This window comes from Phycodurus eques, chromosome 15 (genome assembly GCF_024500275.1).
Source record: "Phycodurus eques isolate BA_2022a chromosome 15, UOR_Pequ_1.1, whole genome shotgun sequence".
In the NCBI taxonomy this organism is placed as follows: Eukaryota; Metazoa; Chordata; class Actinopteri; order Syngnathiformes; family Syngnathidae; genus Phycodurus; species Phycodurus eques.
This window is the reverse complement of record NC_084539.1, coordinates 10327308-10350733: the sequence shown is the minus strand read 5'-3', so window position 1 is coordinate 10350733 and position 23426 is coordinate 10327308. Positions and strand designations below refer to the sequence as shown.

The following is a 23426-nucleotide window of genomic DNA, read 5'->3' as shown; positions in this document are numbered from 1 at the left end:
CCGTCAGCTGCCTCAGGAGTCCCACAGTCCAAAAAGGCCTGATAAGAATCCTTCTTCAGCTTGACGGAATCCCTCGCCGTTGGTGTTCACCAACGGGTTCCGGGATTGCCGCCATGACAAGCACAAACTACCTTACGACCACAGCGCCGTGGCCGTAATTGTCTTTATTATATAATTTAACTTAATCAACATTTTTGTCATTTCTTTTGTGGGTGGTTCACATTTGGCCAATCGTTGTAATATGAAAAAATATGACTAAGGATGCGGTCAATTAGTCAATTTTATAAGTTAATGTTGAGGTCATAAATCTCAATATATATATATATATATATATTTAAGAAGTTCTATATTTTCAAGAGAAATCATTTTAGAGAACAAAGTTGTATATTTGAGGTGTAATTTTTTTTATCTTAAAGTTGTAATTTTATGAGAATAGCCATATATTTAAAGAGACAAAAAAGTATACTTTTGAGAAAGTATTTTCAGGATAATGTCAATTTTACAATGTTTTTTCAAAAAATGGGAATACATTTGAGATTAGTCATTTTACAAGAAAAAAAATAGGGAAAAAATAATATATTCAAAATTAAAGTCACAATTTCCTGAGAATCTAGTATATTTTCATGAAAGAAATTGTATTTTTTCAGTGAAATTAATTCCTAAGTATTTTGCCTCATCAACATCAGTTTATTATCAGTAGCAGGACTTCGAAGTGTCAACATTAGTGTCTATTGTGGTAAAAGAACCACACGGATTGCTGAAAAGATAAGACTTTATTCTTGTAACAATCCTGGAAATGGAAAACTGTCCTGATTCAATACAATTGTACAATGAATACAAACAAAACGGAAAGTTAAATTTTACAGTTTGAAAATAGACAAAGCATTGTGCACGCACACAAGAGGATTAGAATGGCAAAATAAGGAAATTAATTTGGCATTTTTATTTAGTTTCATATATGTTAATACTTGACAACAGTACATTGGAATCAGTGTAGAAATTCTGCCATAAGCCGAGTAAAGTGCTTTTTTGATCATGTAAACCTTTAACAGTGCAAGATGTGCTTATGTAACAAATTCATAGTTTGAACCACCAAAAAGGAGTTTACAAAAGAGGACAGACAGGAGGCATTTTCAATTTTTTTCATCTGCTATTAAAATAGTACTTAAGTGGCATCATTTAATCCAATTTAAAATCTTGAAAATAATTGCACTGCTCAATTGTAGCAAAAATAGTAATGGCTTTCATATTTAGAAAAATGCATATCTGGACTAATTTAATTATCTTTGCGGTGCAGAAGAGTTAAACATGCAAAATCCACCTAGACGACTTTTTTCATAGACATAAGAATGTTCGGTTGTTCCTCCATGATGCGCACTAGTAAGTTGTCAATATACTGCTCCAGCTCTGCTATCTTTTTCTCCTTGTTCTGCATCTGCTTCTCTTGCTTTACCACCAAAGAGATGAGTTCTTCCCGGGTGAGCATCGAGTACGGCCCCTTCTCCTGACTGACTTTTACCTGCAATGGCGCACCAATGAAACAAAATGGAAATGAACTTTATTTTTGCTCTGAGAGAGTCTCATAGACTTCAATAACACCACAAAAAGTCGTAGTTTTCGTAGTAACTACAGCTGTACTCAGCCTTGAAATCCCCCCAAAAAACGAAAGATTTGGACCAGTGTGAGACAAGTGGATATTGCATATGCTATAATTCATTATCCTTTGTCTTTTGTGACAGAAGAATGTCAGAGACATTGTGAAAAAAATATGACTCCTCTAGTATGAAATCCAACATACCTTTGTGTTCTCCTCAACTTTACCAGCAATTCTCACCGACTTCTCTTTTTCTACTTGGATCTCCGTGACAGGATGCTGTTGCTGAGCACTGAGCGGTTTCACAGGCTGAAGTCTGCAATGACCAAATAACAATAATAAGACAAAGGATTCATTTAACGATTAACATGTATAAAAAAATAAAAACAATTTAATGGAGGTCAGGGGATCTTAACAGCTGAGAGGATTTTACGCTTCCTTTACACATAAGCACAACATATTACCATCTGATGAGATTTGCCAGTGACAGAATAGTCTGAACATCTTCACTGAAACCTGGTGTGACATTACGCTGTCTGTCTCAAATATACTTTATACACCAAAAATGGCAGCACAGCAGAGGATGGGTAGTACACCTGCCTCCCAGCTACAAGGTCCTGGGTTTCCATCTCAGCTCTGTGTGGATGACAAAGACCTAATGCAGAGGCATTGCATCCACTTGGGATGTGGGTGGGTTGCAAAACACCCACACAATTCCCAGGCAAAGGTTTCAACACCTACACTATGTCACACCTGTAAGGGAAACACCATTTTGGTAAAATTATGACTAATTTTGAAAATGTGAGACTTCTCGAAATGATCCGACTTTTCTTTGAATGCACAAGTCCAACGGTTCAAATGTTTCTGCACAACTCTCTAACAACAAGGAGCTGAAAGGCAAACAATAGGCGAATGAGCCACAAGTCCACCAATACATTTCCAAGGACATACACTTCGGTGTCGTCTTGTTCTCATGAAGTAAAAATGTGAACAGCATGATAAAGAGGAACGTTTAGTCCATTTGGTCCATTCATGTATCAAATACCTGTTGGGAATTTTGCCGTTCAGCTTCGTCTTGGAGAACAAAGGTGTGCAAAAAAGTACTGAAACATTGAACATTTCCATTCCAAAGTGTGCATTGGAGGTTCGTCCTCATTTTACCTGGAAGCCCAAAATTCTTCACTTTTTGTGAGTTGCAAAAATGACAAAGATAAAACGGGGTCAACTCATTATGGAACCCTATCAAAAGTTTGGGAACCCATGCTGTAAAATAGGGCTGGGAATTGTATGGCTCAGAAGCCCCATAGTATTTTTTCCATTCATTTTGCTTCTTTTTTTCCCCTCCTCTCCATAAAACTAGGTAACTAAAATATGTACTTATTTGCATTTATTTATTCATTCATTTATTCAAATTGGTTTATCGATTTATTGTAAATGGAAACAAATATTTGTTTATTACAAATGGAAACAAAACAACTTACATCACAAAATATACATTTTTTTATTACCTAACTGATAAATTGATTTGTTGTAAATAAAATTAAAAAAAACTAAAATACTGTAAACAACTTTTGCCATTACATTTTTATTAACTGGTTAATTCATTTACTGCCAATATTAATATTTAAATTAAATAATTGCACAATTAATCAAATTCAATTAACTATAAATACAATTTAAATGATTTATTTTCAATTAAAGAATAATATTTTAAATGCACATTTTAACTATTTTTTCTTGTGCTCTAAAGCAGTGAACACATTATTTTACTCTGCATTGCTACTTTAACATCTTGCTGATTTGGAGAAATATTGAACTGCTTTAACGTTTAAGTGTTGCCCCCCCCCCCGAAGCTTTTCTGAGCAGATCGGGGAGGAAAAACGATGAAAATCACCTGACAACCCACACCACAAGATAATTAGGATAATCTTTCAGAGACATCCGATATTCGGGTCTTGTTGACCTCGACCAAATTAGGCCCGATTATTGGTATGTATGGACCCAGCTGAAGCCATCTCACCTGCGCAAAGGTGCTGGAGGCGCTTCCTTCTTTCCACCTGCATCCTGCCCATGCTGCTGCATCCCAGTCTTGGCCTTTTTTGGTGGACTCTCCTCATGTGACAAAGCCTGAATGGCCTTGGGTGTTTGGGTTTTAGTGTCACCACCAGGTAAAGTACGAGCAGGGTCAGTGCTTTGCGTATTTAGTGTGCTTGATGTAGCAGCAGTCTTAGCGGGAGCGGCAGGTGCACGAGCAACTTTAGAGGATTTGACTTTGCTTTGAGAAGTGGCGTCTGGTTCCGGGGTTTTTGACACAGGTGGGGGCCATGACACTGAACTGTGATTATCAGAGGATGTTTCATCTTGTGCAGCAAGCTCGTTCCCATCATCACCACCACCTTCAAATGGATTCAAGCTGTAAACGACTGTGACAGCATTGGATTCAGAGCTAGGTATTGATGGTGCGGGACGTTTAGTGTGTTTGGATGCACCACTCTTTTGTGCGTCAGTGGGAGATCTGCTCCGAGGGGGGATGGTCTGTACCGTGCGCTGAGGCGAAACACTGGCAGTTTTTACCACCTCCTCCTTAAGCTGCTTGGTCATCGGTGCCGGATGTAGGGAAGGTTTATCACATCCATCCGTTCGGGTCCTTCCTGGAGGCTGAGGTGCTGGTCGCTTCTCACGCTGACTAACCGGATTGCTCTTTTCATCTGTGGGAACACTGCTGCTTCCCACCGAGCGCTCGGGCGGTGGGCAACTGCGAAGGAGAAACGCAGAGTACAGAAATAACATGGTAAATTTCAAGAGAATCCGTAGGCAAACCCACAATACGATAACTGACAAGCTTGTAAAAGGAGTTAAAAATAGAGCACATCCAATTGGCAACAACAACAACAAAAATCTAGGTAAACTACATTCGTCTTTTCATCAGCTACGTACAAATACAAGGTGTTTAAAAACTGCTTTTCACAGTACAAATACAAAATGGTATATGTCCAAATTGTCTCACCCAATGTTACCTCTCCTAGCTGCCTCATCCCTACACCCCTTCCACAGGTCAGCTGACCAGCTGCTCCCAGAGGTACCAAAGATAGAGCCTTTTCTATTACTGGTCCGAAAACTATGGAACGACCTCCCGCTGCACATTAGATAAACACCCTCACTATCCACTTTTAAAAAAAACCTTAAAACACATTTTATTTCTTTGCTTTCAACACAGCTTGAGACTTGTTTTAGTGTCTTATTTGATTGTTTTAACTTGGTTGTATTGTTTAATTTTATATTTTCTATGTACAGTATGTACAGCACTGTTTCAGCTGTGGTTGGTTTTAGAGTGCTCTTTAAATAAGTTTATTTGAATACGATTGGGGGAGTGTATATTATATTTTAAAATTAAGATTCAAATGTTCCAATTACTCCGCCATTGTTCTCTCTGTAAATATGGGTATTGAACCAAAGACCTTTTTTGGTCCCTAAGCCATGTACTGCATGTGTATACATGTATGAAAAGATCAGCTTTGACATGGGTTTGTTTAAAAAAAAAGGGAATATTTATGAACTCTTCAGAATATTTTTATGAAATAACCGCCATATTACAGGGATCAAATCCATTTTATTTACAGCCAATTATACCTTTTCTGGGGCCAAAATGTAAAGGTATGTTCCAACTTCATGTATAGGGATTAACAAGAATTTACAGGAAGACAACATATCAGAATTGAATGGTAGTTTATAATAGGGACTTCACAAGGTAGCATAATGGTAAATCAATGTTTTAAAGGCTTGTATACAAATAGGTCTCTGGAATGCCTCTCCCACTCATCAAGTGTGAAATTAAAATAATCATGATGATATTTTATGGCTTGGCTTTCCAAACATGTATCGGAGAGTGGGCCGTTCTGAATTGTGATGTCACAATTTGTGTTTGGCTGTGTAACTGCTGCATTCACCACATACAGTACATGGATGGGCACAAGTGCAATAAGGTGCCTTGCTGATGAAGTGCTGCCTTCACGAGGAAAACTGCAGTCGATGCTTTTACCATCTTCACTGGGACTCACGTGCACTTTGCTGTTTGCCATGGAGTGAAAATGCTCAAATACAGTATGTCCCGATGACAGGTACCTCTGTACCTTGCTTTCATATACATTTTGAAAAAAAATGCTTATATATTTCGTCCTCATTGGGGTTGCAGGTGAGCTGGAGCCTATCCCAGCTGACCTTTGGGCAAGAGGCACGCCACACCCTGGACTGGTTCGCAGGGCACCTATACACAAATAACCATTCACACCTATGGACATTTGAGTCTTCAGTGAAGCCAGCATTGATGTTTTGGGAATATGGCAGAAAGCGTGGGGGTAACACACTCCGCACAGGAAGGCCGGAGCAGCGTTCTGAACCCAGCACTTCTCAACTGTGAGGTCCTGTGCTGTCAATGAGAATATTTTTATTATTATTTTTAAAAATCAGGGCTTCAGCTAGTGAATCGTTTTCGAATCGATTATTCTACCAATTATCTCATCGATTAATCGTATAATCGATTTTTCCTTTATTAAACTATCAGCGAGGTGCAGGTATTATTTTTCGGTCATCATCCTCATGTTTTGCACTGTAGTAGTGACAGAGTGCGTGTGGCTTTAAAAGACGGGGTGGGGGGGGGGGGGGGGGGTCTGGTGCGTCAGCTAAAGAGAGCAGTTGGCTATTAGCTCAATTAGTTAGTCACAGTCTGCGCGTTGAGTCTGTGGGCGTTAGTTGTGGCCATTGCAGCTAGTGTATGAATGTGCTAATCACGTTTATTTTGTTACCGTTTGTTTAATAAAGAGATTGAAAGTGCATCGACGGCTGAGTCTCTTTGACCACTGGGCATTAGTTAACATCGATTCATTGTGTTGGTGATTGTAGATGGCCTTTTGTGATATGTCTGCAAAGTTTATTTATTATTATTATTATTTTTTTTTTAAGATTTTGCTCCGACTTATTTTATTATTTAAAAAAAAAAAAAAATCAAATTATTTGAGTTTATCACTTAATCGTTGCAACAATAGATTTTATTTCCTATCGATAGTTTCCAGAAAGTTTGTAGAAGTGTTGCTGTACCCCAAAAGGTATGAGAATGAGAGAAGTGCATTCTGGGAGTATGATTTGTTGACTTACAATAAAAAGGAAAGGGGATGTTTGGATTAGGACGACAATGGTGGAAATCATCCCTCCATTGGACTTTTCACAACATGCGACATGTTGAATGTGTCGTTGTGGAAAAACTGACCTTTTCGAGATGGTTGGCTGTGAAGTGCCGTCTTTTGACCCAGAAGGTGAGTTGGGAATGTCGTCCGCAAAGGGGTTATTAGACAAGTCTTCAATAAATGGATGAAAGGAATTTACTTGTGTATTCCCAACAAGAGCTTTTTCACTTTTCTGACATGCTTCATCTCTCCTCTTTTCCTCTTCCTCATCCTTCTGTCTCCTTTCTCGCTCCTCCTCTTCTTTAGCTCTCATCCTCAGCTCTTGCTCCTCCCGTCGCTTTTCTTCCTCCTCCAAATTCTTTTGCTCTTCTTCCCTCTTTACAGCTTCAATCCTTCGGTGTTCCTCTTCGGAAGGTTTTCCCTTTTCCTCTTCCTTCTTTTCTCTCCTCCATTGCTCCTCAAGCTCTTCCTCATTCCTCCTTTTTGCTTCTTCTGCTTTCTCCTCCAGCTTTCTCTCCTCTTCCTCCTGTCTCCTCTTCTCTTCTGCCAACTGTTCCTGTCTTCTCCTCTCCTCTTCCTTTCTAGTTCTCTCCTCTTCCTCCAGTCTCTGCTGTTCCTCAGCTAATCGTTCCTGCTCTTGTCTTTTCACTCGCTCCTCTTCCACCTTTCTAGCTTTCTCTTCATTCCTTCTCTTCTCTTCAAGTTGCCGCTGTTCCTCAGCTAATCGTTCCTGCTCTTGTCTTCCAACTTGCTCCTCTTCCTCTTTTCTCCTCTTCTCTTCCACTTTTCTAGCTCTCTCTTCATTCCTTCTCTTCTCTTCAAGTTGCCGCTGTTCTTCAGCTAGTCGTTCCTGCTCTTGTCTTCCAACTTGCTCCTCTTCCTCTTTTCTCCTCTTCTCTTCCACTTTTCTAGCTCTCTCTTCATTCCTTCTCTTCTCTTCAAGTTGCCGCTGTTCTTCAGCTAGTCGTTCCTGCTCTTGTCTTCCAACTTGCTCCTCTTCCTCTTTTCTCCTCTTCTCTTCCACTTTTCTAGCTCTCTCTTCATTCCTTCTCTTCTCTTCAAGTTGCCGCTGTTCTTCAGCTAGTCGTTCCTGCTCTTGTCTTCTAACTTGCTCCTCTTCCTCTTTTCTCATCTTTTCCTTTTCCAATTTTCTAGCTCTCTCTTCATTCCTTCGCTTTTCTTCAAGTTGCCGCTGTTCCTCAGCTAATCGTTCCTGCTCTTGTCTTCTAACTTGCTCCTCTTCCTCTTTTCTCATCTTCTCTTCCACTTTTCTAGCCCTCTCTTCATTCCTTCTCCTCTCAAGTTGCCGCTGTTCCTCATTTAACCGTTCCTGCTCTTGTCTTCTAACGTGCTCCTCTTCCTCTTTTCTCATCTTCTCCTCTTCTACTTTCCTGGCTCTCTCTTCATTCCTTCTCTTCTCTTCAAGTCTCCGCTGTTCCTCAGCTAATTGTTCCTGCTCTTGTCTTCTAACGTGCTCCTCTTCCTCTTTTCTCATCTTCTCCTCTTCCACCTGTCTAGCTTTCTCTTCAAGTCTCAGCTGTTCCTCTGCTAATCGCTCCTGCTCTTGTCTTCTCACACACTCGTCCTCCCTTTTTATTTTCTCTTGCATGGCCTTCTCCTCCTTCCTCCTCATCCTCTCTTCTTCCTTTTTTGCCTCCTCTTCATTCCTTCGCTGTTCCTCTGCTAATCGCTCCTGCTCTTGTCTTCTCACACACTCGTCCTCCCTTTTTATTTTCTCTTGCATGGCCTTCTCCTCCTTCCTCCTCATCCTCTCTTCTTCCTTTTTTGCCTCCTCTTCATTCCTTCGCTGTTCCTCTGCTAATCGCTCCTGCTCTTGTCTTCTCACACACTCGTCCTCCCTTTTTATTTTCTCTTGCATGGCCTTCTCCTCCTTCCTCCTCCTCATCCTCTCTTCTTCCTTTTTTGCCTCCTCTTCATTCCTTCGCTGTTCCTCTGCTAATCGCTCCTGCTCTTGTCTTCTCACTTGCTCCTCTTCCTTCTTTCTCACACTCTCTTCATTCCTTCTCCTCTCTTCTTCCTCCCGTCTCATCTTTTCTTCTAATCTTGCCAGTTCTTGTCTTCTCATCTCTACTTCCCATCTCTTCTCCTCCGCTAATCGTTCCTGCTCTTCTTGTTTCCTCATCCTCTCCTCTTCTTCCTCCTTTCTCCTTTCCTCTGCTAATTGCTCCTCCTCCTCTTGTCTTCTGATACCCTCTTCTTCCTCCTGTCTCCTTTTTTCCATTGTTAATCTTACCAGTTCTTGTCTTCTTGCTTCTTGTCTCTTAATCCTCTCCTCTTCCTCCTTTTGGACCTTCTCTTCATCCCTTTCCCTCTCTTCTTCCTCTGGTCTCCTCTGCTCAATCCTCCCTCCAACCTCAGCCAACCCATCAAGCTCTTTTATCCTCTCCATCTCCTTCTTGGCATACAAATCCTTGCTTCTTTCTTCTTCCTTCTCCTCTTCTTCCTCCTCCTCCCACGGTGTGTATTGCCTTATCGAGGGAAGTGAGTCAACTGGTGGCGGGGAGCTTTCTGGAACATCCTCCATAGATCCGTGTCCCGAGCTGGCCAGACTGAAGTTGGAGCCGATGCGTGCGGTGCGAGGCGGAGGTTCCTCACAGTAAACGTGACTCCCGTTAATGCACAGGTTGCTCTTCTCCATAGAAGTACGTTTCTGAAAAGATGACTCCTTGCTGTCAGAGCGTTTGTGTTTCATGAATTTGAACTTCTTCTTGCCTATAAAAAGAGTAAGTGGAAAATTTGACTAGGACACCAACTAGAGTGGCATTCAGAAGGTCAGTGATTGCTAACCAGGGTGCCCTGCCATAAAATCATCAGGAGCGCCGTGGCAAATACCATTTCCCTTAATTTGCAAGAAAATAATTGTTTATTTCAAATACTGTATATCTTTTTAATCTATGCCAGCAACAGATGGTGACATGCATAATTAAATGCTCTTCCAACAAATCAGTGTATCCACTTGTTTCCATTCATACAACAAAATAACTAATGGATTCCTGATAGTATCGGCTTTGTGATCAACTAAACAGCCCCAGACGTCACGCAGAGTAATTCAATTTGTGAGTAACTTGAGATCATCATTATTTCAGGATTCCCACTTTTTGTGAGATTGAAAAAAATGGGTGCCTTGGCTTAGTAAAGGGTGGGAAACGCTGCAATAGCTCACACACCTCCACCAAGGCTAAAAAGTTAATTTACAGGGTGTCCCCCCCACAGGAGAATCCAAAATGCGATAGTCTCTTAATTTTATTCTCAGTGGAAGTTCCTTCCTGTTTCATTGTTTTCAGTTTTGAGTCACAATGGAATGCTACCCCCTCCCCCAGAAACAAATATGGTACGGTCCTCTACGAAACAGGAAGTAGCATGGACTGATAAAACAAGTTTCTTTTTCACTCCGAATTCACCCTTAATACAAAGTTTCGTCACAGCTTAACAAACAAACCATCTCCTTGGTTTTACTGTAAAATGAGGTCAAAAGTATTAATTGAAATGAGTCCACTGACCTTCAGAGGCATCTACGTTGAGACCAGAAGACAGGCTGCCGCTCAGTGAGGAGTTCTTGGCAGGAAGAATGGACATTGACTGTGACATGTTCCTCTCCAGGTTGGACTTGTGAGAAAACAAAGACTTGATTTTAGGTTTCTTCTTATCCTTTTTGCCTACAGCTGCCTTGCCATCCTCCCCCTCCTCTTCTTCCTCACTGTCTGTAAGAACCTGCATGAAGGATGGCGCCGCCACATCCGGTTCTTTTTTCTTGCCCCGAACTTTGTCCTTGAGCTTGCCCAGGCGGGACCGAGTCTTGCCGACGGCGGAGAGGTCAAACATGCTGGCCGTCATGTTGTTCCTCATGAACTGAATGTCCACCAGCACCTCGCCTCGGTCTTTGTCCGCCTTGCCGCTTTTGTCCAGTAACTTGAACCACCTGTGCACAACAGCCACTTGTGTTAAAAGTGCATTGGGCCAAAAACCCTGAAGGGCTCAATAAGACAGAAGTAGTCAATTACAAGTTAAAGAGGGTATGTAGATGACGTCTGAATTTGGGGACGAGTGTTAAAATTAAATGTACAAAGCAATGTTACTCTCAAATAAAATGACTTTAGTAGCAAACTTATTGAAATGATGTCACAGAATTAAGCTTGAAGGTCCTGACCTAGACCGTCTTCTCAGACTTTAGGATATGCAGGGAAACAAAATACCTGAATCTCAAGACAATGTACAATATAAAAGAGGATCGAAGGTAAACATTCTTCACTTTTACTTACTGCATGTAATTGTATTTTTGTTCATTGTTCCATCATTCATGTTTCAATCTTTGAATATTAGCTACAGAAAGAAGAAAAATGGAAACCTCTCCAGGGTAAGGTTTGGGAACATCACATCTGTAGTTAGCACTATGACTCAGTAACAAATATTTTGTCATAGCGAGCAGTTGTATCAGAGTCTATAGAGACGCCCCTGTAGTATGGAACAGTGAGGCCTAGTATTTCTGTTGAGAATGAAAACATTTTGGGTTCCATCCATTCATGGGATGGAGCCTATCCCAGCTCACTTGGTGAGAGGTAGGGTACACTCTGGACTGGTTGCCAGCCAATAGCAGGACACAGACAAACCACAATCGATACTCGCATTCAAAACTATGGACGAGTTAAAGTCTTCAAAGAAACTTACATGCACGTTTTTGGAATGTGGAAGGAACAGGCACCTGCACAGACATTTTTTTGGGGGCAGGTGCTCAAGCCAAAAAAAAGGGCACCCATCGCCAAAATTATTCATACAAGAAAAACAGTAGTACTGGGCAATATGGCCTAAATTTGATATCACAATCCCCCCAAGGTCCATATTCAATATGACTCTCCATTTATTGTATTAAAGTTTATAAAATGTGTAAAACTGGACCAGACCAAATCAATTTACATTATAAAGCAGGTTTATTTAACAATTAAACATCACAAAGAAATCAATTACTTTTCCCTGCAAGTATTTCAAAACAATGAGCTCAAAATTAATGATTCACCGATATAAAGATTTTTGTCCGGAAAAAAACACTAAAATGAGAAACCCAAGGCCGAAAACCAAAACACCGAGAGAAATTATTCTGGCAATTATTAGTAAAATTGCATTTATGGCTATGACCGCAGAGCTGCCAAGATATAGAAATTCACTTCCAGAACAATGTCTAAATTTCCAGATTTTTAAAATTATGTAAAAAAAACATTACCGCGGGACAGGTTTCGGAGTATATTATGTAACAGGTTGAAAATAATTCTGCATACTTTTCAATTGCGCAACAATCATTACAGTTGTAATTGTTAATATATTATGCTTCATTATCAATATTTGTTAGTTGAATGCATATCTTAGGGTTTGGCTCTGAGGTGGCAACAATGCACTTAAACATGCCCAGTCTGCCGGAAATCAAGACGACGACACATAGAGGAAACGTGACTTCATATGTAACGAGCGCCATGCGGTGATTTGTAAATAAAGCAAACAAAAAAGGGAATACAAGACTGATTCTTGAGAATCCCACAATGCGGAAACCCCACTGTCCAGAACAGTTTACTCAGACAGTGACGGCCGACCCACTGTCAAACTATTTGCGTAATTGGCAATCACTCACACAGTGGAGCTAGCTAGGAGCTGCTAATGCAAACAAACCCTGTGAACGCTTGCCATCTTAAAAAGAAGAATAATCATCTTTTATTGTCAGGAACATGCATGCATGCATGCACACGGAATTTGGTCTCTGCATTTAACCCATCACAGTGAACACATACACATGTTAGTGGAAAATGTTGATGTTAGTTTACAATTAGCATCAGTTAATGTTAGTGTTAGCCATCTTGTCCATGAAAGGCAAACTACTACCTTGTCATCTTCCTGACCAGTTACCGGAGCAAACAAAAACAAACGCTTCAACTGCCACCACAATTGCTCTGCGGTGTTATTTTGTTTACAGGAGCGGCACAGAGTCTTAGATCTCTTTAACGTGATACATATACATGTATCACACTCGATAACGTGGTTAATCGTGAGGTGATTTTATACGGCTATGCCCGTCTTCATCGTAACTTTTTTTAATACACATTTCGCAGACTACGGTTGTTACCAAATGATAGACGTGCCCTTTTTTGGGGACCATTTAAGGCTCGCTAGCATCTTCTCCTTCATGTTGGCGGAAGTCTCGCGGAGTAGCAAAACCTATAGAAAATAAAAACGATGATCCTTAGAGCATTAATAAAATATTGATTGAAATCGAGCTTCCCAAAGCATCGCCCAGCATTAAAAAAAAATAGCTGTATATGTTTAACAAATTATCAATTATCAATCAATCTACATACACAACTGTTCAAATGACAGGTTCTTGTGATATACAAAAATGACACCAAGATCATTTTAAAACTCTTCCATTATAGATTAACCTATAACCTGTACAACTTAATTGAAAATAAAATTAAAATATTTTAGAGCGGGGAAGGTGGCACGGTGAGGGACCGGTTAGCACATCTGCCTCACAGTTCTGAGGACCAGGGTTCAAATCCCGGCCCCGCCTTTGTGGAGTTTGCATGTTCTTCCTGTGCCTGCGTGGGGTTTCCTCCCACATCCCAAAAACATGCATGGTAGGTTAATTGAAGACTCTAAATTGGTCGTAGGTGTGAATGCGAGTGTGAATGGTTGTTTGTTGTTGCCTGCAATTGGCTGGCGACCAGTTCGGGTGTACCCCTCCTCTCATCCGAAGATAGCTGGGATAGGCTCCAGCCCGCCTGTGACCCTTGTGAGGATAAGCGGTACAGAAGATGGATGGATATAGAGGGGAAGTAAAAATAAACAACTGAGCTGGTAGCACAAGTGCACACACCCTCATAAATGAAAATGTGGCTGTGTTCAGAATTAAATTACGTGTTCAATTGGAGTCAGCACACACCTGCCAGCATTAAGTCCTTATGACTGACCCCAAATCACTTTCAGATGTTCAAGTAGGCATTCCCTGACATTTTTGTGGCCATATCTTATAACAAGCAATGGTCTGCAAAGAGCTTCCGGAGCATCAGAGAGATCCCATTCCTCAAGGTATAAGAAGAAGGGTACAAAAGATGACAAAGCAGTGTGGTGAGTTCAGAATCACCTTTGGTGAAGGGTCGTCAGTGCGTCCTCCAGTGGACAAAATTAGCCACAATAGTTACTTTTATTGAAAAATAGCAGTGAATTTGTTCACTATCCTCACAGTCCTCATGGATCACCTGGTGGGCCACTTCTGGCGTTCGGGCCATACATTTGACATGCCTGGTTTAAGGCGTTCTTAAAAAGGGTACAAATATTGTGCCAAACAAGGTTTTTAACTCACAGTTTCTTTGTGGAAACTATGATCCTGCTACTAGCAAGTGGAAAGTGACTTCATAGGAAAGTTTTCAGAAACTAAATAAAAGTGAGCAGTCACTTGGATCCACCAATATGGAGAGACTGAATGAATGCTTTTATTGTTAAGATTGAATTTATGGATCTGTGTCCTGTACTCTTAACTTGTTAACCAAACCAACAAAAATCAAGCTGCAGGAAATCTATTTGCTCTATCCTATAACGGGGGGGGTGGAGTGTGATATGACAACAGTAAGATGGTTCTGAAGGGTCTCAGGGGGTGGGGGAGTGGGCAGTCATGAAATAACTCAGACGCAGCATAAAAAAAATGCTTATCAAGCATAAATCTGAGGTCAGCACTGAACAACCGACTGCAACTGAAATCTGAATTCCTGGGGAAATGAGGAAGGCGCTGTGTGCGCGCGTTTGCGTGCACGCCTATGCAGGGGTCTCTCTGGTATTTCGGTGCTGCGGGCCATCAGGCCAGTATGCCGCATGAAAAGTAATCTTGAAAACTAACAGATGTGGCTCAAATATGCAAGTGTTAATGTCACAACGCATCATGTTAACCACACTGTGAGATGTAATCCATTCTTAAACAACCTAATCGCTAGGGTGCTGCAATCACTATGGTTTGGGGCGGTCAGTTTGTTCACTTAAATAAAATATATTGCGGACAAGCGAGAAATCTACGCCGCAATTGAATGAGTCAGTCACAAGCGGAGAAACATGCTCAAGCAGCGACAAGAACAACTGAGGAGAACGATGGTCTCCTTTTAGGCATGTAGGTGTTGCTAAGGAGACACATTTTAACAAAGAGGAGACTTGAGGACAGTGTGAAAATGGAACACTGCAGCAAACTGGAGACTGTGGAGTAACATTCAAACTGTATTTTTAGGCTTAATATGATGCGAGGATGACCAATCCACCAAACTAATGAGCAACAACAGTAAACTGAACTGTAACTGAAAGCAGTAGTTCACATATGGACACAGGCTGACCAGGTACTAATAGTAGTACCTCATACCTCCTATTGCCAATGGAAAGGAGTCAATGGTGTCATTGGAGCCATTAAGATGCAGTCTAAAATAAATTGCAGTGGCTGCTGGGAGCAATATGAACAGACCATAAATTGGTAACACCGAGTAGCTCTCTTTGTCATCGCCTCGGGCATCATTTTAAAGAAAGCCTTACTCTGCATTGGCATGAGACAGAACCGCCCGCGCAAAACAGAGTGATTTCACCCAGGGTGTGACGAGATGTTATCAAGTGTTCTGTAATTATTTATTTCCTGTCTTTTGTCAATAGCGAAGATCTCTGCCTTCCCTTTCGGCTCCTGAGCCAGTGCTGTCAACATAAACGTGTGCTTTCACAAATGGGTCTTCTACACGGAGGCAACCAATCAGAGGAAAGGAGCCGGTCTTAACCAAATACGGACGAAGCGGATACAAAACTGGGTCAAACAGAAGTACCTGTAAGAAGGGCCTTTTCTGGACACTCCTATGACAAAACCAAGGTGTTTTTTTTTTTTTTTTTTTTTTTTAATGAAACCGCCACTTAATACTAACTCCATGTTAGAGAGTCACTCCATTGAGGTCGAAATAACCAAAATGCGGGACCTTTAAAATAAGAGAAGCAAGCGACACAATTGCAAGACAAGGGAAGTTCCAAAAAAGTCAAGGAAGTCTTCACTTCATGCCTGGGTGACAATGATGGCTTCAAACTGACTAATGTGACACTTGTGTGCAAAGTGGAGGCCCAGCGCATGACTCAACCTTGTCAACAAGCGTTCTCCTTTTTGTGCACACACACATCCTTCCATGTGCAGAGTGTACTAAAGATAAGACAATGACTGCTCTGACAGAGACCTCGCTTATCACGACACACAGCTGTGTGAGCGGGAGAAGAGCCGGCTCAGCAATGATAAGTGTCCATGCAGCACAAGTGGACGGAGCTTATCAGAGCAGGGCATCAGGGTGTCCAGAAAAGGCTTTGGACATCAGAGACAGGGTGGAGCTGGAAAGAACATTTTGGTTCTCAAAGCGTGGGACGACTGATACCGTATGTTCTTCTTCAGACTAATGATGTGCATTATAACACAACCTAAACAACTTGTTTTAGCCACAGGATGCTTAGGCTTAGAAGAGTGGTTCTCAAAGTTTTTACATCAAGTACCACCTAAAATGAATACTCGCTCTCCAAGAACCACAATCATGGCCAACATTAAATTACAATTGAGTAGGCCTAAAACAGATTTTTATTCCGAAAAAAGTACATTTATTATTGCCAACCACTGTAACATTATGCACAGTTTGAACATTAACACTGCACTAAAATTGGAAAAGAAAATGTACGATAATCATTCAATTAAAATATATTACATGTAAAACAAACAGATCTTAAAGACTAAATGCAAACGTGTTGAACATAAGTTAAATACAACTGAACTGTACTTAAGGAGTGATTCAGTGTGGTATGCGTACCACTTCTTTGAGAATTACTGCCTTCGAAAACAACCTATGCAAATCTTAATGTTCTTGTGTTGTAATGCATCTTAGCATCACTATGCTCCAGTGATTGTATGTAAGGATTGTGGGGCAGCACCGTAGCCTAATGGTTAGCACGTCTGCTTAACTATAGCCACGCTGTTTAGCTATGTCAACATTTGAAAATCATTTTCCTGGCTGTGCAAGGCCCATGTGGTTTGTCAGTGGCCAAATGCGAAACAAAAAGACCTCTGCCAAGGCTGGAGCATTTTTCACCTATAGAAAAACAGTATGTTATTCTTTTCCATCAGAAGAAACTGTACTCAGATCAATCTCAGCAAAACTAATTCCAACGTTGTCTCATCAAATCTGACCACAATATAGGATTAGGCATGTGAACATGTTTAATTTAAATAATTTATTGAGAAAACAAACAAATCTGGATTAAATTTGTTTTGAGATTACGTTTCTGAACCCTCTACCACACAGATGGTGTGCAAATCAGATTTACAGATTATACAGGAGTTACTTGTGAGGATGCTTTATATTCAATGGAAAATAAGATTGATACATAAAAAAAAAAAAAATTGGCAGGGTACAAATAAATAAAATAATTGGCAGGAAGTTGCACACAATCAAAACCACACGAATGAAAACATAACCTAATGATAGAGGTAATAAAACTGATGTACAGGTAGTAGTCCCAGTCCAATTGCTTCACTGTCAAAGTCCAGCTTTTAGTTGCATTGCTTCATTGATCAAGTAAAGCAAGCTAAAAGAGGCTCTAAGCAGATATCCCTGTTTGATTTCTAAATACAACCCCAATTCCAATGAAGTTGGGATGTTGTGTTAAACAAATAAAAACAGAATACAATGATTTGCAAATCATGTTCAACCTATCTTTAATTGAATACACTACAAAGATAAGATATTTAATGTACAAACTGATTAAACTTTGTTTTTAGCAAATAATCATTAACTTAGAATTTTATGGCTGCAACACTTACCAAAAAAGCTGGGCGAGGTGGCAAAAAAGACTGAGAAAGTTGAGGAATGCTCATCAAACACCTGTTTTGAACATCCCACAGGTGAACAGGCTCATTGGGAACAGGTGGGTGCCATGATTGGGTATAAAAGGAGCTTCCCTGAATTGCTCACTAATTCACAAGCAAAGATAGGGCGAAGTTCACCTCTTTGTGAACAAGTATGTGAGAAAATAGTCAAACAGTTTAAGGACAATGGTCCTCAACGTACAATTGCAAGGAATTTAGGTATTTCATCATCTATGGTCCATAATATCAGAGTTCAGAGAATCTGGAGAAATCACTGCATGTAAGCGGCAAGGCCAAAAACCGACATTGAATGCCCGTGACCTTCAATCCCTCAGGCGGCACTGCATCAAAAACCGACATCAATATGTCAAGGATATCACCACATGGGCTCAGAAACACTTCAGAAAACGAAATGTCAGTAAATACAGTTCGGCGCTACATCCGTAAGCGCAACTTGAAACTCTACTATGCAAAGCAAAAGCCATTTATCAACAACACCCAGAAATGCCGCCGGCTTCTCTGGGCCCTTATACTTTCTAGCGAGAGTTCCCTCCCCCCCATCAGTACAAAGTGACGTCATTTCGTTTGGCTACGCAGGTCAGTTGAGAGTTAGCAGTGCTTAGCTTCCATAAAAAGGCCCATTCACCACTCCAGTGTGCAGTTAGCAAGCTAACGAGGGCTACACCCCAAAAACGCATCTTCGTTGGATGCCTCAATTTACAGAACAGCTCGGTGAGATCCCCAAAAAATGAGGGAGAAATTTTTTTTTTTATAAATAAATAAAATACGGCGTTGTGGCCAACTTGACTAGTGAATGAGGCAGTGCCGACTGTCCAACTACCTCGGTTTCCTCCTACCGTCCCCGCTGTCGTCAGGTGCCGTGTTCGGCTTTGACATTATGTCACCAACAACGAGGATAAGTTGAGTTGTGTTCTTATTTTTATGATTATAGTCCACAATAACCATTCAATTTTGAAGTTGAGCCTCCTAACGCGATTTTACATCGTATAAGCTATAACCCCCCTCTGTATGTTTGATTCATTTTGGCGCATCCATTTGACACACCCACAGCGTCTGAGATCTGACCCGTATTATTCGAGTTCTGAAACCTGATTTTATATACTTAGCATTTTATTTTTATTTTTAATTCATTCAAATTTGCTAGTCTTATTAACAGTTCTCTGTGGTTTGTCAAATTTGCATGACATTTTTGGGGCCTGCTTAGTGCCAGACACAAGTAACAATTATGATATGCTTCTTTATAATCGTGTTGGATTATAACAAGCTTTAACAGCAGCAAGGAGTGCTGTTTTTGACAAAGAACAACCTTGTGTGCCAGCCACTGTTTATTTTTCACTGATAAAGCAGCCAGGAATGTGAGGCCACAGACTGATATAAAATCTCACAGGCAAGGTGCGTTCACTACACTTCCAAGCAAATCACCAAATGACAAAGAATTTAAACAACACTATAGCGAATGACCAGGAATGACCACAATACACGAAGGCGGTGTAAATACACACGAGTGTTCAAGCCGAGTAGTAAGAAGAAGAAAGTGAGGAAGAAGGGAGGCTGGTATGCAGGCAGTCACATGGTGGGAGAATAAACTACTTACAAACAGCTTAGCAAAACAACACTTTCCATGGTTCACTAATAGTACGCAGCATACAAGTGACAAGATGATTGCCATTTTAACACACACAACAAGTAAAATTTGATCACTCTCTCATAACCAGTTTAATGGCTACTTGCTTGAATGCGTCATGAAGGGATAGTTGGAAACAAGTTCAGCAAAGGAATAAATAAATCATTTGACTCATCTTTACAATCAGGAGTAATAAACATCTTGGAACAGGTCATTCAAGGGAGGGGACAAATGCAAAAAATTACTTTTTAATGTATTTTATGCAAATATTTGGGTGTCTGGAGTTCCTGCCCTCCATTAAATGTGAAATTGGGTGATTGGAGGATAATGGGGCAGACAGTTGGCAGGTGAAATCAGGCTTTTTTTGAGGGGGTCTTCCTTCCTGTGTCATGCAAAACAATTGTTGGTCACCCTCCACTGCAGAGTGTACAAATGAAGAAAGAAATGTGCCCCAATAAGGAGTAAAAATCTGTTGTATTTTCGCTTGTTGAGGCAGTTCACAAAAATAAATTGGAGTGATTGGATTGGTGGGCACTCAACCATTTGTATACAAGCAATTTGGTTCCAAACAACAATATGACACTTTTCCACGGTTTTATTTTCAGCAGTTAGAGCACTCACTTTGCACACAACGCTACATACAGTTTAGAATTTTAGTAGCTTGTTTACTGCATTTGAAATATCTACGAATATAAAGGGGGCAGCACATCTGCCTCACAGTTCCAAGGTTCGGGGTTCGGATGTGAGCTCTGGCCTTCCTGTGTGGAGTTTGCATGTTCCTTCAGTGCTTCCATCCACATTCCAAAAGCATATTTATTGCCCATATAGGTGCGAATGTGAATGGTTGTTTGTCTATACAGTATGTGCGCTGTGAATGCTAGCAACTAGTCCTGGGTGTACCCCGCCTCTCGTCCAAAGTCAGTTGGGATAGACTCCAGTTCACCAGTGACTAATATGGAGTATGGAAATTGGATGGATGGGTGAATATATATTATTTTCATATTAAAAAAATGCATATTATGAAAAGATATGCAGGATAGGCCAAGAGCTAACACCACATAACTGTCTGACAAAGTCAGCTAGCGTAATGCTAACACACAATGTAAAGCGCTGTAGATGGGCTAACAAAACTAGCATAGATGTTGCAGTCTGATAACCCTTTAAGAAACTGCTATTTGAACACAAACATTGCAGCAACATCAGTTGACTAGACTGGTAATACAAGAGTACTAAAAATATTATTTATCCTTGGTGAAAACAACTAATATTACTCGAGCTTACTGAGCAGTTGTGCGTTCTGGGTATTTTTGTGTGTGCGAGCTTTATACCGTCCCCTGGTGGCCAAGGTGTGCACACCAGAAAGAGCAGCACAATGAATGCATGAAATCATAATGCACAAACTGTTAAATCATTACATTCTATTATGTTATTGCTGTATTTCTTTTTAATCAAGTACAATACTTTATATGAAAATTTCATATAAGACGTTAAAATTCTGTTGTTCGTGCAGTGTTTTATGTGGGGCTTGAACGTATTCATGGCATTTCCTTTCATTTCAGTGAGAGAAGACGATGTGAGATACTCAATGTTTTGGGTTTCTGCCAGAATGAAACAAACTCTTAAGGCACCACTCTAAAATAAAATATTGACTCAAAATATATTTAAAAAACTAGGAATGTGTCAGTTAACGCTCAGTTGTAGTATAATAATACTTGTAACGATTAATTCGGAAGATTCAAGGTCTACTAATGTTTGGGAAAATATTTTTTTAAACTAAAAACAATACCGTTGATGTCCCCCCCCCCCATGTTGATTATGTCTATTGCTAAAAAAAAAGGGCTTATTTTACAATTTACAAAACGTGTCATGTTAATAAATAAGAAGCATCACACAAACATCCGATGAAGCGTGAGGATATGTTGGGTTCATGTTTAAGAGCCAGTTATTTACACATATTTCTTCTTCAAAGTGGACCGCACGATAGCTGGTGCTTTTCTCCATGAAAGCACATTGGCAGAAGTTCATGTGCGTCGTGTACTTACTCGGTCTTGTTGCGGCTCTTGTCCGGACTGAGCAGCAACAGGTCGACGACGGCCTGACCCAGCAGCTTGTCCGGACCCACCAGGGCTCGGTGCAGGACGTGGACGTGCAGCGTGCCCCGGTCCCCTCCCGCGCCGTGCTGCGGCAGCTCGAAGGCGGCTTCCTCCTTCCAGACGGGCGCCACGCTCTTCTCCACCACGGAGGTCTGGTACTTGTCTTTGCCCAGTTGCATGAGCGCGTAGGCGTCGTTGGTGCCGCCTTTGCCCTTCACCCTAAGGCCCCGGGCTTGGAGCACGGTCACCTGGACGCCGGTGGGACACCAGGGTTGATCCAGAAACGACATACCGGCTTTTCTTGTCGCTGGGCGGCCGAGAAGTGACGGACCTTCCGCGCGGCGAAAAGTTGTACAAGTACAGTGGGATTCTGGCCGGACATTAGGACTAGGGGGTGGAGGCGTGGCTAGGATGCGAAGGGGGCGTCCGGGTTCAATCGAAGCCCCGCCCCCCACATTAACAAATTACTTCTGCTGGTGGCACACACCTGACGCTCATCACTAGTAATTAGACAGACAGATGGAAAGGTAGGTAGGTATCGGTAGATACAAAGTACAAAAACAATTACAAACAAAATATGATTGTTTATTGAAAATAGTTACAATATCAGAAAGGGGGAGTTTTGCTGGATATTAAAAATAGCATTTAAATTGAACACAACAACAGATGAAGTTATGAATATGTTTGCATATTCCCTGTCAGTAATCAGGGGTGTCGATCACGGGGAAGCATTTGTTAAACAGGGGTCCTTTAACCCAACAAATCCCCCACCGACCCCGAAATACCAAACGTCTGGCAGGAAAGCTGGCGTTTGGGATGGGGTCCTCCATAAAGGTCCTGTCAGTAATAAATACAATTTACTGCAATATGGACACACAGTAGTTTGGTATATTCAATCATACCGTAATAAATGTTGACAGTTTAAGTTACATACAGATTATACTCAATGGTGCAGAGTCAGGGCCTTAAAAACCTCTGCTGGCATAAACACTATCAAAAGAAGACCTACATTTACAACTTTACATGATATATAGTATTAATTGATTTTCAACAGTCTTTTGCCTTCATTTCATTGCGTGTATCTTGGCTGCGCATTTGTGGGTTAATTTTTTTTGTTCCATCGGATTTCATCTTTTATGTGTTGCCATATCGATCAAATCTCCTTCAGAATCCCAAGTGGTGGCGGAGAACACAATAACACCAAAGCAGTGGCTGCTTTTGAAAAAAAAGCTCCCATCCAAGAAACAAACCTGAAAGGGACCCCATTATAGAAATTTGACTTGATGTAAAATTACTATAGTTCAGTCTCAGTCCCAGCAAGGTTGAAATTACACCACCAAGCAAGTTTGCCTATTTCTGAAAAGACTTTCTGAATTTGGACACTGTGTCCTCTGCATGTGCCACATGTATGGGTCTGCACAGTAATTGAGAAGTATATGAAGTGTAGTGTATGTTGATACACAAGGAGAGGCTGCTTGCCTCATTCAACCAGCTAGTAACAGTAAAACAGGGGTGGGGGGTGGGGGGGGGGGGGGGAAATTGCATCGTCCCTAATCAGGTGCTCAGCTCTAATAAATGCAATGTCCCAGTTAATCACCAAAAGATTGCACCCGCATAGCTGAAATGGCACCTGTAGAGCTGATGGGTGAGTTTATCGTAAAAAAATATCTTTGATCAAATCCTCACTTCTAAAAAAAAAAAAAAAAAACACCAGCTACTCTTTGCAGTTGGGCAAACAATATCTTTGCTCACTATTTGAGGTAATAAGGCATCAAGTTCCCAGAGGCTTAATTAGTTTTATGTTGAGTATGCTGTAATTTTTTTATCCATGGGATTTTGAAGAATATTTTGCAGAAAGCATGTCAAATACATATATATATTTTTTTTAGACATCTGGGAACTGTTTTACATTGTGAACTCACAATGTATAAAATGTCTCCTTTAAAGAGAACCGAGACTTGCGTGTGTGGCGGCCGTCCGCCTCGACCAGTGGCGTTGGCAG

The 23426-nt window shown here is 40.9% G+C and overlaps 1 protein-coding gene across 2 annotated transcripts; it reads right to left on the bottom strand.

Annotated features, from left to right (window-relative positions):
• Positions 1-754: 754 nt before the first annotated feature.
• Positions 755-21787, bottom strand: rab11fip1b (RAB11 family interacting protein 1 (class I) b). 2 transcript variants are annotated; one of them, XM_061698220.1, is made up of 7 exons: positions 21374-21787; positions 10507-10714; positions 10296-10401; positions 6858-9507; positions 3615-4349; positions 1799-1910; positions 755-1519 (listed from the first exon to the last, which is right to left on the bottom strand). In XM_061698220.1, exons 1-7 carry the CDS (start codon positions 21712-21714, stop codon positions 1322-1324), a joined length of 4350 nt encoding a protein of 1449 aa, XP_061554204.1. In that variant the 5' UTR covers positions 21715-21787; the 3' UTR covers positions 755-1321. The 2 variants fall into 2 exon arrangements, with proteins under 2 accessions (XP_061554204.1, XP_061554203.1); XM_061698219.1 differs by having other exon boundaries at positions 10296-10714.
• Positions 21788-23426: the final 1639 nt, after the last annotated feature.